The sequence below is a fragment of the Xenopus laevis genome, chromosome 3L, assembly GCF_017654675.1.
Source record: "Xenopus laevis strain J_2021 chromosome 3L, Xenopus_laevis_v10.1, whole genome shotgun sequence".
In the NCBI taxonomy this organism is placed as follows: domain Eukaryota; kingdom Metazoa; phylum Chordata; class Amphibia; order Anura; family Pipidae; genus Xenopus; species Xenopus laevis.
In genome coordinates this window covers 75374678-75394627 of record NC_054375.1, presented here as the reverse complement: position 1 = coordinate 75394627, position 19950 = coordinate 75374678, and the positions used below count along the sequence as shown (strand labels likewise).

The 19950-nt window shown below is 35.1% G+C and overlaps 1 protein-coding gene across 4 annotated transcripts in view; it reads left to right on the top strand.

The window, feature by feature from the left end:
* The window catches only part of LOC108711140 (ankyrin repeat domain-containing protein 26), a 64225-nt gene that overhangs the window by 8702 nt on the left and 35573 nt on the right, over positions 1–19950 (top strand). For 3 of the 4 annotated variants that reach the window (XM_018252567.2, XM_018252566.2, XM_018252569.2), the window contains exons 3-12: positions 143–316; positions 4649–4755; positions 5350–5487; positions 6391–6548; positions 7455–7482; positions 11835–11913; positions 13961–14009; positions 14401–15836; positions 17906–18059; positions 18693–18754. In XM_018252567.2, the coding sequence (XP_018108056.1) occupies positions 143–316; positions 4649–4755; positions 5350–5487; positions 6391–6548; positions 7455–7482; positions 11835–11913; positions 13961–14009; positions 14401–15836; positions 17906–18059; positions 18693–18754 (2385 nt within the window). Of the gene's footprint in view, positions 1–142; positions 317–4648; positions 4756–5349; positions 5488–6390; positions 6549–7454; positions 7483–11834; positions 11914–13960; positions 14010–14095; positions 14329–14400; positions 15837–17905; positions 18060–18692; positions 18755–19950 lie in introns of all 4 variants that reach the window. The other variant, XM_018252570.2, reaches the window with a different exon arrangement.

The window sequence follows — 19950 nt, the reverse complement described above, 5'->3', positions numbered from 1 at the left end:
GGAAAAGTATTTGTCCTTCTGCATATGTTGTTTTAGAGCTGCCATTGTGTGTGTATGGGGGGAAGCTACAGAAGTATAAAGATGAGAAAAATTTAATTACTATACCAGTAATGCTGTTTGTTTTTGTTTCTTTTATTACTAGGCTATTCAGTGTCAACAAGAAAGCTGTGCTGCAGTTTTGCTTGAACATAACGCAGACCCCAATCTTGTGGATATTAATGGAAATGCTGCTCTTCATCTGGCTGCTCTTATTCCATCTGTGTCCATTGCTAAGCAGCTGCTTGAACATGGAGCTAACATCAATGCTACTAATAAGGTCTGCCATTAAAAAAATCCTGGTTTTGGTACCATTGCAGTAGATTTTTTTTGTGTTCAGATCCAGAGAAAATTATGAATTAAAGAGACGGTTCCCCCATACAATGAAATGCATTTATTTATATTGATCATGGTAAACAGACATTTATCATTTCTTAACATTTTTTATTTTGTGACTTTTAAATAATATTTTCATTGCAGCTTTCCAATTAAGTACAAGTTTCAATTTTCAAACAATAATTAACTGTGACACCCAAAGGGAAACAATACATATTAACAATATTTAGATTATATCTATCCACAGTATACTAAAAGTTAACTTTTCTTTTAAGAGAAAGCAAGAAAGGCATAGGTGAAACCAGCACGGGAAATCATTTTGCAGCTGTAGACTTCTAAAGGCAAAGGAGCAGTTTTAAAGCACTACATATTAAAAGGAAAACTATAGGGTTTTTTTATGACCACATGTGCAGTGTGTAAAGTGCAATTATGGACTCAATTCACAATTAATTTTTTTATCCCTGTTACAGATTGTTTTCCCCACAGGTCCAATGAACCCATGTGGCCAAGCTCTTGGTGCAATTGTGCCCGATGCATTAAATTACATGCAATTGCACTCAAAATTGTCAGAGTGGGATTATGTTCTTTCCGTAGCTCTACATTAAAATTACTTCTGCATATGATTCCTTAGACAGAAGTCTGCAGTGCCTATTGATGCACCTTGCAGTGGAAACCCTGAAATGGCTCTTTGCATCAGTAGGTACACTTATGCGCATTTCATGGGAACAAACTTAGCAGGCACAATGGCACTTGTCACAAATACACACAAGTGTGAGGACTTTGTTTAGGCACGAATACCTTTGGTGAATAGCATCCCTAAGTGCAGCGATTGCGTCCATTTTTGCACAACCGCAGTTGCATATGTGAATGAGTCCTTATTTATTCTTAACTAAACTTTAATCAACAAATTTTTCTCCTAATAACCTATCTAAAAATAGTACAGATATGGGATCCGTTACCTGGACACCTGTTATCCAGAAAGATCTGAATTAGGTGAAGGCTATCTCCCATAGACTACAGTTTAATCAAATAATTAAAATTGGAAAAATTATTTACTTTGTGTCTAGTATATAGAAAAACAGTACCTTGTACTTGATCCCAACTAAGGTATAATGACTCCTTATTGGAGGCAAAACAACCCTATTGGGCTTTTTTAATGTGTAAATTCTTTTTTAGTAGATTTAAGGAATTGAGGTCCAAATTCTGGAAACCACCAGGCATTAGGGATAATAGATCCCAATTGCCATATTAGCCTCGTTGGGATACTTGTACATCTTTTTCCTTGAGCCACTATTTGGTTTTGTTTGTACTCCTCACTGAAAACTTGACAGGTAAACAATGCAGGTTCTACCTATAGAAGCTGTGAAGACAAACACAAGTAACCTTATATGCATGCATGACCCTCTTTTGTTTAGTAATTTCAATGCATGTTTGGTGGGCTCTTTGGCACATTGTTTTTAGGCTACATTAAATGCAATGATAAAATATCTAAAAAACATCTCTTGTGCTATTACCCCTAGATACTGGACTTCAGGTATTGTTGCATTTGAAAATGAACTTTTATCATTTGAATTAAAGTACCAATTCTCAATAGATTGTTTCCCATAGGTAGGGATAAAACAGTGATATCATTCTTATTCATGCTGCAAAAAATTGTTTTAAATTAAAATAAATTCAAATTACACATCTTCTAGAACTGGCAGACATGATGTCATTTTAATTTGAAAGCCAAATGAGTGGCCAGAATTCATAGGCAGGGAGCTTGGTTTTTACAGAGTAAAAACAGATTACTGAGCAATAAAACTTCTATGTTTATCTCAGTGAGTGGCATACTCTTAATTAGTAGTGGAGTCTCATAGCCATTGCCTTGGTTACCCCATTAGAGCATACAGTGAGCATCTGCTGCTTGCTGAGAAAACCATAAGATGGGTGTGAATAGCAAAGGCAATGTAAAAAGAACTTGGTGTTCAGAAAAGAGTTATACAAAAAATTCCACTTTGTATCGACTCTATTGAAGGTGTTACTCTTTCTGTATGAAGAATTGAACTTTGTGGAATGGGCTACATCCCATCAAGAGTAGTGTCCATATTGTCTTTTTTTCTTATCGGATATATCCGTTTATAATCAACCTCATCTTTAGACAACTTCAGATATGTGATTAAAAATGTTTCTTAGCACACTGCAAATCATATCTCATATATCAGTGTTTAATATCTACAAATGAAGGAAAATGTCACCAAGCATGTTAGGCTGTGGATGCCTTAGCATGAGATGATTTAGGTTTGTCCTGAACAGTATTTAAGTCTTTAGCACATTTGCACACCGGATGTTTTGCCGCCTGTGATAAATCTTGGCTAACGCAAGGGACAAAGTGTCACTTGTTTCTTTCCCACCAGCTAAAATGATTCCCCACCGTGGCAGAATCAAAAGATGTTTTGTCACCCCGGTAGCTAAGATTTATCCCCGGTGACAACACATTTGCCATTGCCCTTGTGGTTGCAATGGCAGAGAGCAAATCATTTTTGTTCCATTTAAAGAGATACTGACACCAGAAAATAACCTTTTTTTATATCCATCATAACATTATCTTTGAATTCTATTTATAATTTTGCCATAAAAGGATTTCCCTGATGCTTTTACACTACCTTTCTTACCCCCATGTGCCTCTATGAAGGGAATGCCACATTTGTGACGCAGTAGTCTGTTAGCATTAGAAACTCTAACTGACAGACTGAGATTGGATAGTCAGGTTGGCAAAACAGTCAGGTTTAGGAACTTCAAGTAATAATTGCTTACAAAAGCAGAACAATCGTCAAAAAACGATCAATGTGACCTATATGTAACTTTTTAATGTAATATTTTGAAAAGAAAATGATTTAGTGTCTGTATCGCGTTAAGACTAAGAGGCCCTTGGCTGTATAAACATTGTATTATCGTTATTAGGTAAGTTGACTTGACTTTCAGTGCTGTAGAAACATAAAAAAGTTTTCGATTAAAGGAAAACTATACCCCCCAAACAATGTAGGTCTCTATAAAAATATACTTTTGTAGCAGTATGTGCCATTGGGTAATCATAAATAGAAAATTGCCATTTTAAAGGAGAAGGAAACCCCCAGGGCGCTAAACCCCTCCCCCCCTCCCCTGTGCTGCCCCCCCTCCCTCCTCCCCCCTGGCCTACCTGTCCCCCTGGGCAAATGCCCCTAACTTTTTACTCACCCCTCTGCGCAGGTCCTGTCCACGGAGTTCGCAGTCGCCATCTTCTCCCACGCGCGTCTTCTTCCTGCTCTGATCGGCGTTTTCTGGCGCATGCGCAGTAGGAACAGGTACCGGTACGGCTCTACTGCGCATGCGCCAAATGTCACGAAGTCGTGACATTCGCATGCGCCGAATGAAATCGGAAAACTTCGTGACATTCGGCGCATGCGCAGTAGAGCCGTACCGTACCTGTTCCTACTGCGCATGCGCCAGAAAACGCCGATCAGAGCAGGAAGAAGACGCGCGTGGGAGAAGATGGCGACTGCAAACTCCGTGGACAGGACCTGCGCAGAGGGGTGAGTAAAAAGTTAGGGGCATTTGCCCAGGGGGACAGGTAGGCCAGGGGGGAGGAGGGAGGGGGGGCAGCACAGGGGAGGGGGGAGGGGTTTAGCGCCCTGGGGGTTTCCTTCTCCTTTAAGTACAGTACTAACAGCAACCCCTTGGGATCCTACGATTCACAATGCACACAAACAAACCATACACGCATACATGTTGGGTCAATTAATGGACAACGTTTTGTCTTTTTTGTTCCCACGCTTATTCCTGTTACAGTTATATCTGCATTATGTCTGGTCTGGTGATCTCTGAGGGTACATAAAGACCATCATGAAATGGTCTCTCAAGGAAGTGATGTAAAAGGGCAATATTTACTAATATGTGAAGGATGTTTTCTGCATCATAGAAAGATTTCTGTAATCATGTGGTACAGTTGTCTTTCATGATCGTCCAGGTCTTTTGGTGTTTCTGAACTCACCAGTGCTTTCTTTTTTTAACCAAAATGTTGGTTTAGCCATTAAAAATGTTTCTGCTACAGTATATCTTTGATGGGTTTGTTCTCTTTTCTCTGATTAATGATGACATTCTTTGATTAGAGAAACTGACCGTTTCTTATCAGCCTTCCTTGCACTTAATATAGTCTGCATTTTGTTGTTTCCAATTAACAAGCAGTTCAGAAAGGCAAATTACCAAAAAATGGGTTAAATATTGCATTTAATCATAGAGGATGTTTCCTTTTTTTTAGGAAGGCTGTACTCCACTTATTCTTGCCGTCACAGAAAATAATGACGAAATTGTAGAGTTTCTGCTCAAAGAAGGGGCTGATGTTAATGCATGTGACAGAAGTGGCAGGTATGAAAGTATTGAAAAGCAGTGTGTTCTTACCCAGTTGCGGCCTTGTGTTGACTTCCAAATTAAAAGCAAGAATGTCAGATCCAAAATTTCACAAAGACATTTGGAGATTGCATTTACAAATGTTGCACAAGAGTAAAAAAAAAGCATTCAATCACTCTCATATTGTAAGTTGCATCTTGTTTATATTGAAGTCAGGGGATGTGTATGTAGCCAAAATGATGCTGCAGCACTCTAAGGACTTGCTTTTTTTATTACACATTATTTCATATGATATGAAATAAGACACCTGTTTGAAGCAATAAAATCATTTTGCATCAGTGCACATTGTCCCCCTTTTTGAAGTGTGTGCAGAGTTAATTTTGTAAGGGTACTTATTATATATTTTAAGAATTTGAAGTTTGGGACCAGATTTTAATTTTTTATTATTATTAAAATTCCTAAAATGTACAATACATATGTATTGTGTATTTTTGGAAATGTAATAATTGAAATGTAAACTGCCATTGTTATAATAACTATATTTATAATAATATGTTATTATTAATTTTTTTTGTAGTTAAAAATTGTTAGTGTCTTTCTCTTGATTCACAGAACATCACTTATGATTTCTTCAAATAATGGTCAAAACAATTTAGTGAGAATGTTACTCCAGCATGAGGCTGATATCAATATAAAGGATGAAAAAGGCTGGACTGCTGATGACTATGGAGTTATGAATGGACATCATGCGTAAGTTTAAATATAATCCTTTCAGTGTGGTTTTCTGGTTAAAGGACAAGGAAAGGTTAAAACCAAGTAAACTTTTTAGAAAGGTCCAGGTAAATACAACCATAAACACACAGCATTGCTCTGTGAAAAGAGCCACCATGATTCTTTCCTCCTATTCTTTACACGTGGGCTTGGTTTCTGATTTCTTCCTCGCTGTTAAAAAAAGGCTTTAGTTCCTCACATTTTTATGCAATATTTTTGTTCAACCCACTGAATTAAAGCTGAAAGTCTGCAGTTCAACTGCATCCAAATTGTTTCATTTAAAATTCATTGTGGTAATGTACGGAACCAAAATCAGAAAAAAGTTTTGTCCAAATATTTATGGACCTAACTATATGTCATGCTTTAACCAATGTTGGTGAAGGCTGCCATGAAGAATGACTTGTAAATAGAAATTAAGGTATGCTTATAACATGTTTTTTATTTCTACACCAACAATTTCAACAGTCACCTACTGTATAAGTTCGAAAACAAAAGCAAATATCAGATATCACCGGTGATGTTTCTCTCCCATGTTTTACATAGCATGATAAATTAAAACTTTCAGTGTGCCATAGTCCTAAGCTATTTCAGTGGTAAAAGAGACAAAAAGATTACCACAGGGATATAGCTTTATAAATACATTTATATATTCTTATATGCATATGTGCACAATTATTTCTTTTTATGAGAATTCATTAATAAAAGCGGTAGTTCAGTCAAAATATACATTTTATCCAAAATTATTAGATACGGTAATAATCTTTTAGCATTTTGTTTTCTATACATGCTCTGTGTCAGTTGTAGGTGGCTCTACCCTCCCTTGCTGCTACATAACATTTTGGAAATTGGTTGACTGAAAAATTGGCTTTACTTGTTTTACAGTTGCTCACATTTGATTATTGAACATGGTTCAAAGAAAAGACAGAATATGTCTCCATGTTATGGAAGCAATATAAACAGAGATACTTCCATATTCAACACTCCAAATAGAACTGGTGAAATTGGTTGTAGTTTGGTCAGCCCTGCAACAAACAAAAAAGGTATGTTTAACTAATTCACTGCCATTGAAAATAATTTTGCCTTAAATTGATACTGATGAAAGTATTTTTTTAAGAACTTCAGGTTACAATTTATACATACTATATATATATATATATATATATATATATATATATATATATATATATATATATATATATATATATATATATATATATATATATATATATATATATATATATATATATATATATCTTTTTTTTTTTTCTTTTTAAGTTTAATTTTAGGGGGCCGATGCATCAAGGGTCGAATATCGAGGATTAATTAACCCTCGATATTCGACTGGGAATGAAAATCCTTCGAATTCGAATATCGAAGTCGAAGGATTTTTGCGCAAAAAAAGAACGATTCGAAGGATTTTAATCCAACGATCGAAGGATTATCCTTTGACCAAAAAAGCTTAGCCAAGCCTATGGGGACCTTCCCCATAGGCTAACATTGGGTTCGGTAGCTTTTAGGTGGCGAACTAGGGGGTCGAAGTTTTTTCTTAAAGAGACATTACTTCGACCATCGAATAGTCGAACGATTTTTAGTTCGAATCCTTCGATTCGTAGTCGAAGGTCGAAGTAGCCCATTCAATGGTCGAAGTAGCCCAAAAAACACATCGAAATTCGAAGTTTTTTTTTTACTTCGAATCCTTCAATCGAAGTTAATGAATTGGCCCCTAGGTGTTCGTATCTCTTTAAATCTAACAGGAATTTAGGCTCAGATGAGTTAATGTAATTATAATATACAAGTATGTTTCCATCTACTCTTTTCCTTATTACCTTTAGACATTTTCAAAAATGTAGATGCTTCTAGATTTTCAGCAGTCTTGTGATGATAACAATCCATACTTGCAAACCTTACATGAATTTTAATTGCTGTTAATGTGTTTATTATTTCAGATCATTCTCAAGTAGAGTCTGAGAGTTGGTAAGCATTTCTTATGTTTTTTTATGCATGCCCAACTAAATAATAAAGGGCAAGAGAATTTTCTCAAAGAATGTAAAAAATGTCCACATTTTTAACAATTTGATAATGAATAGAAAGTGATTTTTATGTATACTGCTTGCAACATAAACCATAATTGTTGACTGGGATTACTTATCTGGAGATACATATGTGGAGAAAAAGTTACATTGTGGTGAGGGAATAATACAGTATACTATCTATAAAGTGATATAAAATAAAGATATTGTTATCCTGATACATGGTTAAAAAATTAGCTTTTTACAGATCAAGGTTTCTGGCCATTTCGAAATAATCAGTATTAGTACAGAAAAAGATGATTGATAGTTTGAATCAGAACATGAGGTTTGCTAGAATTTGTGCACATTCTTTATGTATAGTGACATAAAGGTATGGTCTAATTGTACTACTGTTTGTTGAAATAAAAACAACTGATTTCTTGTATGCTGATGGATACCAGCCAATCCATAACTGGATGGGCTTTTATAGCGATCAGAGCAAGTTGGCTATGTTCATGTGTGGACATAATCTGCAAGTATTCAAATGGGCTGAGCTGTCTTAATATTTCAGTGGTCCTTCCATGCATGATCAGCTTATTTGTGAATACCTTGTAATACCTTAGCTGCAGATCCTCTGTAATTATGAAGTACAGAAAAATCTTCCTAAGCAGTGTTTTGGGTAAAAAAAATACTGTACATTTTATTTTTGGACTGCAATATTCCTAGTCACCTTCCGTTTCCCTTTATCAAAATCATAATTTAAAAAAGGTACAATACTGTGCTAATTCTTTATGATCTTAACTTAGTGACTTAAAGGAGAATTCAACCCCCCCCCAACTACCCCCCTACATAGTCCCCCCTCCCTGCTCCCTCCCACACAGGTGTAAACACCTGTAAATGCCCCATATCCTGTAATTATCCCTCGTTGCAGAGTCAGTGAAGCTCACAGGCGACATCTTCCGGCGCTTCGGTAAACTTTAGGTCTTTTTCCTTTCCTTCTGCAATTTTCTTCACTTTCGGTGCATGCGCAGTTGTCACAAAGCGGTAGATTGCTCCAACTGCGCATGCATCAATATGGTGATTACTTTATCAAGGATAAGGTGCAAGTGATACAAAAGTGATATATATACCCTCTATTTCCTTTCAAAAAGGGACTCTGTTATGTTAATGGTGGACATTTTCAATAAATAGGTTTAAAAAACATTTTGTGATTTCTCCACTAGATGTCGCTAAGTGACTTTGTGACATATCTATGTTAACACTTAGTCCATACGAGATAGATACAAAAAAAGTAACAAAAAGTATCTACATACAAAAACTGTTTAGATACAGAATGATGTGTGTGTGTATATGTAAGAGGAAAGAGGGATCTCCCAGAAACTTGGATAAACTCATCTTTGTTTTAAAAAGCAAGTAAGTGGACAATTCTCATTCAGACCCAATGGACTAAGGGTATTTAAGGTTTTAATCCAAAATACTTCCTTTTGTAGAAGAATATTGGAGCGATCTCCACCCCTTCTCAGGGGTGGAATATGATCAATCCCAATATACTTGAAAGTGGGAAGTCTGTGACCCTGTTCAAGAAAATGTTTAGCCACTGGCTTAACCGTTTTCCGGTCACGAAAAGCTGTGCTTATTGCGGATCGGTGTGCGTCCATCCTCAGCCTTAATGTCAGATCGGTTTTCCCGACATAGGACAAACCGCAGGGACACGTGATCAAGTAAATCACATGTGTGGTGTTACAAGTGATGTGATGTCTAATCGCATATCTTTTACCTGTGTGAGGATGTAAAAGAGATTGTCCTGGGGACATAAACCGGCATGAGGTACAGGTAGGGCATCTATAACAACCTGGCTTATCGTTAATTAACCAAGTACACTTTGGATTGTTGTAGCACAGCACAGGGTCATTTTTAACCAATATATCACGCAGATTGGTGCCCCTTTTATAACACACTTGTGGGGGATTTGGAAGAATTCTAGCCAAGTCACTATCAGAATGAATAATGTTCCATTGCTTTCTAATAATTTATTATGTAACTAAATAAAATTATATTTTTAAGTAAATCCCAGTGTGCACTCATGCTTCTCGGACTTATATATATACTGTTCCAATGACCAGCAACTCCAGGGGTTTCAGTGAAAATATTGTATTTGAATATATGCAGTTACAGCCAACGTGACGTTTCGGTCCACTCAGGGACCTTTATCTCTGGACCGAAACTGCATATATTTAAATACAATATTTTCACTGAAACCCCTGAAGTTGCTGTTCATTGGAACAGTGTATTTTTATTTTTTACCGTGCACCCGGGTAATTGATGAGAAACAGTGTGCCACCCAGATGAACACGTGTGTGTGTGTGTGTATATATGTATGTGTGTGTATATATGTATGTGTGTATGTGTGTATATATATATATATATATATATATATATATATATATATATATATATATATATATATATATATATATATATATACATATACATATACATATACATATACATACATACATACATACATACATACATACATACATACATACATACATACATACATACATACATACATACATGCATACATATACAAGAACTTTGGGGGAGCCGGCACTCTCGTCACTAGGTTCAACTTTCCTGGGTGCAGTGTCCAAAATTTGGAAATAATTATTCAGTAAAGAAGGTTCGCACTCTCAGGACTTAAAAATTAAATAATGTTTTATTAACAAAAGATTAACGTTTCGGCCTCTCAAAGGCCTTTCTCAAAGTAACAACAGACAATGAAAAATGCATTAAATACCCATGATGGTGGGAAAAGTTAATTGGCTGACATGTCATCCTTGTCATCATCACAATGCATCCAATAGCATAACTCAAAATACATCAATACTAAACATTAAGAAATACTAAGAAATACAGATAATCATATCAGTGTTAAAACACCCCTTGTTTAAGAGAGGAGGATACTTAAAAACAAACTTTATAACAGTTGTTAATCTCACTCGCAATTATTTAAATGTATAAAAATACTAGGAAATACTGGTAGTGTTACAAAGTAACAAATATGAGTCTAGGTAGAAGGTCTGGTTTCATGCTCTCTCCATAGCGGTAGATAAAATGCTGTCTATATTGTATTGCAGCGTGATCAGTGCAGAGCTCTAAACAGGATCACATAATCAAACAAAAAATAATTAACCGGTGCATCACCCCACACAGGGTTACAGAGACATCCCAAGATAAACATATAATATGTGTGTGTAAAGAAACATATTTCCCTCAAACTATTAACCCCAAATGTGTCAGTTGCTACCTGTTCCTATATCATGACATTAAGGTATAGCAGCATAATGTTATACAGTCATGTGTATACAGTATAACGAATTTAGCATCAAAAAATGCCCAATTAAACACTATCGGTGTATAAAAAATTATCAAAAAGTGTTACAAAAAATTATTACAAAAAATTTCAAAAATTATAGTATAAAAAAATGAAGAAAAAGAAAACAACATAAAAAAAGGAATAAAATTATTATTAAGTGCTTTGAAGCAAATCACCAAGTATTAGTACGAAATGTCAATTTCGTCATGTCAATGTCGTCATGTCGTCAAGGAGGTTGTTCGCAGCCGAAACATCAGTTTTTTTGTTTTTTATTGTTTTCTTATTTTAAGACCTGAGAGTGCTCCTGTTCGAACTATATTGCTACATACATTTGTGGATTGCACCCAGCGCTAGTTCACCCTCTTTTTCGTGAGTGCCGCTAGTCTCCATAGTATAGTATAGTGTGTGTGTGTGTGTGTATGTATATATGTATATGTATATGTATGTATATATATATATATGTATGTGTGTATGTGTATATATATATATATATATATATATGTGTATATATATATATATATATATATATATATATATATATATATATATATATATATATATATATATATATATATATATATATATATATATATATATATATATATATATATATATATATATATATATATAACCAGCATGTGCCTGTCCAGGAGGGTGCATGGAAACACAAACTGGACATATTTTTCTGCTTCCAAAGCCAGAAGAAATCATCATGTTTAATATGCCAGCCTGTTCAGCCAGAAAACAAGATTGCTGTTTTCCATACTCGCTGCAAGGCATCTGCACACAGTGTGCAGCCAATAATCAGTGCTATTTCTGCTTCATTGAACATTATTAGGATGAAATCCAGAGATTTTTCTTGTAACAAGAGTAGCTGGAGCATGATCAGGCTTCTGATATACCTATGTATATGTAACCTTTTTGTTTTATTTTTATAGTGTCTCTGACAAGTCGGGAGATGTTGACTCATGGCCTTCTTCAGATGAAGACAATGATGATATAGATTTTTGTCCACAGGTATACCAGAATTTAAAAAGTATTTATTCATAAGGTTGTATTTGAGAGAGTGGCTCCCTCAAAGTAGTGACCATATGTACAATTTTTTAATTCTATATATCCTTGTTACAAATAGTTTACAAATACAACCAAAAATGTAAAATACATTGGGATATCTAATTATATAGATTGGGGATATCCAATTATATAGATTGAAGTCTGTTGTGGACCACTCTTTGAATTTGATCAAATAAGATCCCCTCTAAAATGCTTAATTCACTTCATGAATTCATTTTGTGAGCTTGCATTCCATTAATCCTCTGATTATCATCATACCTTAAAAGAAAACCTTAAAGGAACCGTTTAGTGTAAAAATTAAAAACTGTGTAAATAGACTGTGCAAATTACTAAAAAATGTTTCTAATATAGTTAATTAGCCAAATATGTAATCTCTTAAAATGGTCATAGCTGGTCATAGACATGCAGATATGATCGTGCGAAACGTTTTTTTGGGTTTTTTTTGCACGATTTTCTGACCGTGTGGGGAGTGTCCCGACATTTTTCGTGCCATGGCCATTGGTCATTGGTCGATCGGACAGGTTAGAAAATTTCTGTCCGCTATCGATAATATCTCTGCATGTATTGCCGATCTGCTGATATCAGTGGACTGTCACCAGCTTTGTCGGACATAACTTTGGTACGATGCTGTCAGGGGTAGAACATCGTCTGATCTGTTCTTTTACTACTTTATTTAATCTGAAAGGTTAGTGGCAGGTCGGGAAATTGGGACGTCCGATCGTTCGTCCAATACTGCAGGTATATCTGCACGTCTATTGCCAGCTTTACTCTTTGTTAGTCAGCAACTTGAAGGGGGGCCACACGGGACGTAACTGTTCAGTTATTTTGCTTTTTACCCTTAGCATGAAGGTCCGATTCCAAGTCCCCAAGTCACAGATACTTACTGGTAAAACAATCAAGAGAGCTGGAAAGCAGGAAGTTGGGTTCTGGCTATTGTGTTAGACATCTGGCCACTCCAGCTCCTTTATATATTACATATAACTATATTGAAAACATTTTTTATTTTGCACAGCTTATTTACCCATTTTTACAGTAAACAATTCCATTAAGACTGGCCTGATATTCTTGATCACCTTAGTTAATTTCTAAATTTAAATTAAATTCACACTTGCAATCAGTCTTCAGTTTTTTGTTGTTTTTGAAATGTTTACTTTTATTTATTTATTTGCAAAAAATATGCTTGGAATTTCAAATACCATCTGGTTGCTAGTCTTAACTTTCTATAACAACTAAGTAACAGTTTGGAAATCAGATTGGATGAACATAAGATAAGGACCTGAAAACAAAGATTACATAGTTAAAGGAAACCTATACCCCTGATCAATGTAGGTCTCTATTAAAAAATATATTGCATATATATTGTGTGTGTGTGTGTGTATATGTATGTGTGTATATATATATATATATATATATATATATATATATATATATATATATATATATATATATATATATATATATATATATATATATATATATATATATATGTGTATATATATATATATATGTGTATATATATATATATATATGTGCATATATATATATATATGTGTATATATATATATATGTGTATATATATATATATATATATATATATATGTGTGTTTGTGTGTATGTAATGTTTCAGTGAGTCATGTGACAGAAATGACATCAATAAGCTCTGATTATAACCGATGACATCACTAAGCACTGTTTAGATGGATATCATTTACAGGATATTCATGGCTCTTGTGTATTATACACATATATATTAGGCTTGCAAAATCATAGAACATTTTGCAAGCTCCAACTGATTCGTATGTGTCTTGCTAAGCAAAATCCTAACCCTTAAAGTGATCAAACATTGAAGAACTTTACAACTGAAGGCAACAGGTTTTTTTAGTAGGGCCAAACTTTATTGAATTTGTTCAAAGTTTAATAAGCAAATTAGGGTTTGTATTCAGTGTGTGTGTTTTATAAATTTTTTTTTTTATATTTTTATAATTTGTAGAAGACTCCAAAGCCAAGCTTAACACAACTTCTGGAAAAGAAAAAACATGGTTAGTAAAAATAACTTTATTTGTATTAAAAAATTTTAATTACCAGATTTCATGTGAAATTCTATTTTTCTTTGTTTCTAATGTAGCTTTTGGAAATTCTAGTATTGCTACAACACAACCTGTAGGCTTTACTCTGCATAGTACATCAATTAGTGAAGATGAATCTCTTCATGGTAGTCAAGATGAAGATGTGAACAACCAGCAACATCCTAAACCTTTTTCCCAAACACCTGCCTTCCCGCATCCTTTGTATTTAAGTCCTGGCTCCTTTACAAAACCTCCCCAGATGACTTCTTCTCCCCTTCCAACCATTACTAAGGTAAAATGTTTAATACTGCTTTGGTTATTGATTTTGTGTTTTATTCTTTTCCTTTACCTTACTTTCGGGAAGATAATAATATGAATAATAAGAAGGAAAATTCCAAACCACATTCAGATATAGTCAAGAAAAGAATTTTTAAAAATATTTCTAACCTAAGATCCCATGAGAAATGTGATGATGCTGTGAATGAGGACAATAAGCAGAAGAGTACAGAGAATGAAGTGGCTGAAAAGTTTGTGAGTGAGGGTGAAGAAAATGAATATGAGGCAATTTCTGGACAGTGTGAGGATGAAGACTGTGAGGAGGATTCTGAGCAGTGTGAAAATAAAGATTGTGAGGAGAATTCTGAAGAGTGTGAGGATGAAGATTGTGAGGAGAATTCTGAAGAGTGTAAGGATGAAGACTGTGAGGAGGATTCTGAAGAGTGTGATGATGAAGAATGTGAGGAGGATTTTGAAGAGGATGAGGATGCTTCTGAACAGTTTGAGGGTGAAGAATTTAAGGAAAATTCTACACAATACAATGGAAAAGAATTTAAGGAAGATTTTGAACAGTGTAGGGATGAAGAATGTGATGATAAATCTGGAGACCATGAAAACTGTGAAGAAGCAGACCACGATGATGAATCTGTAGACCATAACAACTGTGAAGAAGTAAACCATGATGATCAATCTGTAGACCATGAAAACTGCAAAGAAGTCCTTCAGCAGTCTGAGAATGAAGATTGTGAAGATGGTTCTGTACTGCATGAGAAGAGATACTGCAAAGATGCCCTCTCACTTTATTTAGATGAAGACTCTGAAACACACTCTACACAATGTGAAAAGGAGGCATGCAAAGATGATCCTAGACAATGTAAGGAAAAAGAATGTGAAGATGGCCTTAGACAGCATGAGGAAAAAGAACAAGGGCACCCAATACATGTGGAGAAAAATGAAAACGGAGAAAGTTCATCTTTAAAATATCAGGAATATGATTATGAAAACTTTAAAGAACACACTGATAAAAGTAACACTCTAACAGATGAGCATTTTGCTGCCGAAGCACCAGCAATTCTGCAACATTTAGCTTTAGATAACGTCAGTGAAAAGACTGATAAGAAAAATGGTACATCAACAAGCAGACAAAATGTGATTAATAAACTAACATTTTCAAAGAGGCATCTCGAAAACAATTGTGATGACGATAAGCACACTGGGCAACCATTAAAAGATTTCAAAGATGTTTCAGACGGTGATGGCATTCCAGTTTCTTTGATAACCGGCTTGTATGAAAATTCTGATGAGAATGTAACGTCACTAGCTGAAAATGAAATAACTTCATTAACAGCCAACAGAGTCAAAACTTGTGATAAAAGAGATGATTCCCAGATTGCTTTCAGAGGAAATCTGGCTTCTCCTAATATCAGTAGCTCAGCTGATAGTAAAATTGTGACAGGATCCAATCTAAAAATAAAGGGTGATGAATTAATGCATGGGACACAGACAAAAATATCAAAGATACACGTAAGTACTGAAAAAGGTAAAGTACGATGTGCGTGTGTGTTTACATTTGTTTAAGCTCTCATACCTCCCAATTGTCTCTGTTTATGTGGACAGTTTTGATTTTAGAGCCTTAAGGGGAAGGGTTTGGGCTTCAGGTTGAACTATAGTCATTGCTGAGCAAAGGAGGGGTTTTGCCTGCAACATCAAACATGTCCAGTCTAAAGTTGTGAGGTATGCTAAATTATCATACTTTCTTTCTTAGTAATTCTCTTGTTTTCATGAGTCTGCTACTTTAAAGGAAAACTAAAGTTTAAAGGGGTGGTTCACCTTTAAGTTGATTTTTAGTATGGACAATTCGAATCAACTTTTTAATGGGTTTTCATAACTTATTTGTAATAGTTAATTATTTGCTTTCCTCTTCTGACGCTTTCCCGTTTGCTGAAATTGCAAACCTGAGAACTGATGAATAAAAAGCTATATATAATAACTCAAAAACACACATTATAAAAAAAAATTGTCACAAATATCAGGGCTGTGGAGTCAGTACAAAAATCCTTCGACCCCGATTCCGACTGCTCTGTTTTTAAAGGAACAGTAACACCAAAAACTTAAAGTGTAAAAAATATAATGTGCTGTTGCTTTGCACTGGAAAAAACTGGCATGTTTGCTTCAGAAAGGCTACTATAATTTATATAAACAAGCTGCTGTGTAGCCATGGAGGCAGCCTATCTTGAAAAAAGGAACTGGTTACATAGCACATAACAGATAAGCCCTGTCCAATACTATGGTGTTTTATCTGTTATTTGTTTTTTAACCTGTGCAAATACTCAGATTTCGCAGTGCAAGCTAACAGTGTATAATATGTTAAATACTTTAAATGCTTTCATATTTTTGGTATGACTGTTCCTTTAATATACTAATGTATTTTCCATGTTGATTAAAAGAAGTTAAGTACACAACATACAAGGCATTTTATCACTGCCAAAGCTCAAAAATATAATCCTGGTAATTCTAAACCAATCAAAGTTAAACTATATAAACTTTTATGGAAAACCTAAAACAATTCATATTTTAATTGCACTTGGTATATAGCTGTAGAATAGCTATTAAATACAATCCACAGTTAACTAAAGTATTGTTCTTAGAAACATAATTGCCTCTGCCATATCCTCCTTCAAAGAAGCTCTTAAATCTGGTTTGATTATTTTTGATACATTTTTGGCGACTCAGACTCCAGATACCCAAAATTGCTCCCGACTCCACAGCTCTGTAAAATATTACTCTCTACATCTTAGGAAAAGTTAACTCAAACTTGAACAACCCCTTTAAATCACGCCGAAGAACTTCTACAAAAATACCTTGGGCCATGGCAGTAATCCGCTAACAGTAAGATTGTGGCATGCACTGCCGTATCATGTTGTGATGACTGATTCTGTTTATGCTTTTAAGAGTCACTTGGATGATTTCTTAGTCAATCATTATATCCAAGGCTATTGTGATTCTTAAATCTATAATTAGTATTGCTATGGCTATATATAATTTATGTGAGGCTATGGAGGGGTCAGTGTGAGTGTGTGTATGTATGGATGCTGGGTTTCCTGTGGAGGGGTCTTTTTAAAACCCGATTTAACTATGCAACAGGAACACCGGCCTGGGGTATCGGGTAAGCTATTAAAATCACGGGTGGGTGACTAACATTTGGCATAACCCAGTGATCATGGCTTTAGTTCTCCTTTAAATGCTTGAAGTATTGTATACTGTTTGTGTGCTTGCTTTGACACAGCCTCTACATTGAATTGACTTTTATAATATGACTTTGTGTATGATTAAATGCTATACCTAAACAAGTGTAACAAACTGGAAAACTTTTGTAAATACTTTAATTTACCTGTCTGCTTTTAGTGACCTTTGACTTGGGTTCTGAAATTACAGCATTAGTATTGAAATTATGGAAAGGTTAAGCTTGCGTAGGTGAGCTTTGGAAGCCATAGGTAAATTGGTGGACTTTGGACTTCCATGCTATGTCTCTACATTAAAGTTTCTGGGGCTGATTAGTCCAGTATCCTGAAACTTTTCATGTTTTTCTTTAGCAAGACTCTTCAAATGCAGATGATGAAAATAGTGACTTTGAAGAATCTGTAGAAAGAAGTCCCATTAAAGCCAATGTGCCTTCTTTGAGTTTATCTGGTGAAACATATTCCAAAGAAAAGCTGCAAGATGTTGAAGGTCCTGCTGTTAGAAAAGGTGTGGTCTCCTTTTTTATATGATGTGATTTTTTTTTTTTAGTATTTACCATGCATTAATATGTCTTTCACAAGATTGTGCATTTTACTTGCCTTTTACAATTTTTTTTTTAACTTAAGTACATGCTTGCAAGAATGTGGTTAATCTAAACTACTAGTATGATAGCTGATAAAACGTTGCCTTAAGATTCTCTGGATTGTAAGCGTTAAAGTGTAACCTTAACCAGGATGGTGGGAGTTTTAAATTTAAATCTTCTGCCACCAAAGTTTCCTCCTCCGTTTTATTCTGTATTGGCATTAAAATGTAAAATGCACCCAAATTTGATAGTATCCCCTATTTGTAGTTCAAATTTCTAGTTTTGGCAGTGGTTTATGGATCCTCATCTCAGTTTACGTAGTGTACAAGATACTGCAAAATCAGATTAAGGATCTAGTAACTGTATTTCTACATTTCTTACCATAGACTTTTAAGTTTGCCTTTCCTTTTCCTACCTCACTTTACAGCTAATAGGCTAGACTGTCTATTAAACTTGAAAGTGGTGTAACATATTTCCTGAACACAGGTCATTGGAATTATATTCAGAATCAGTCCACCCCAACATACGCTTAACAAGTTCTTCTTTTATTCAAACAGTGGAATTAATGTCTGAACTGGGCTTAGAAGAAGATGATATTGAATCGCCTTGGGATTCTGAGGTATGAGCAATAATTCATTTTTTTTTATGAATCATATACATTTTTGACCATGCTGTGATTCTTCAAAAAATGTAAAAAAAAAAAATCCTCTGCACTCACCTATGTTAATATATGTAGGACCTTGATATCTAGTGCATGATACTAATAAATATGCCCTTCACCTTAAACAAAACAGGGATTGTTTGTACACACAGAAAATTGTTCTTTGCAACAATCTATGGACAGATTCCCCTGTGAAGCCTCCCTTGGATGGTTTCTCTTCTCAAGTTAACTTTGGTGACTCTGACCCTGGCCTTGAGAATAGATGTACTTAACAGAAAGAGCAGCTGATAACTTTGTTTTTTGTATGCTTTGAATTGTTGACTTTCTTTACTACCAGGTTTCTTAATGTTTTGTGAGTTCAGGATCAACAGAACTGTGTGAAATAAAGTATGTCTATGTTTCGCCTACAGTTGTCTCTGGTAACTAAACTTCCCCAGCAATTTCAATATATTAAAGGAGAAGGAAAGTAATTTTGCCACTTGGGGATGCCAAATGTAAGGCACCCATAAGTGATTGTATATACTTACCTGACACTCACAGCTTCAGATGTGCAGTAGAACTGTGTATTTGTCTGCCCTGGGAAATTTGAAGAATGAAGAAGCAGGAAGAGGATTGCTCCATGGTGCTTGCTGGAAGAACCCCTGGCCAATGCAGTTTTCTGCTGATAGGAGCACCGGTCCAGGGTGTCAAGTAAATACAATCACTTGGGGTACCTAACATTTGGCATCTCCAAGTAACAAATAACTTTCCGTCTCCTTTAAAGCTGGCAAACTGCAAAATCATTCCTGGTTTGGCAAGTCCTACTCTCACTTTCATCTGATTCATTAAGAATTCTATTTCATCATACATTTTTACATGGACTTAGGTTTACCTTTAACTTGCTTTTCAAAGTTAAAACTCTTCAATTATTGCCCTTCTTATTCGGCACCACAGGGATTACCTGTAGAGACCACAAAATGGAAATGGTGCATTCAAGTTTTCTTGGCTGTCATATTAGCTACTGCAAATCCACACACTGACTGCATTTGATGGGTAAAATTCCGTGCGCATGACCAAGTTCAGATACCTAAATTTGTTTCCTTACAGCATTGCTGCACTAAGTATTTTAAAGAGGTAGATCACCTTTAGATTATTTTCAATATGATATACAAATT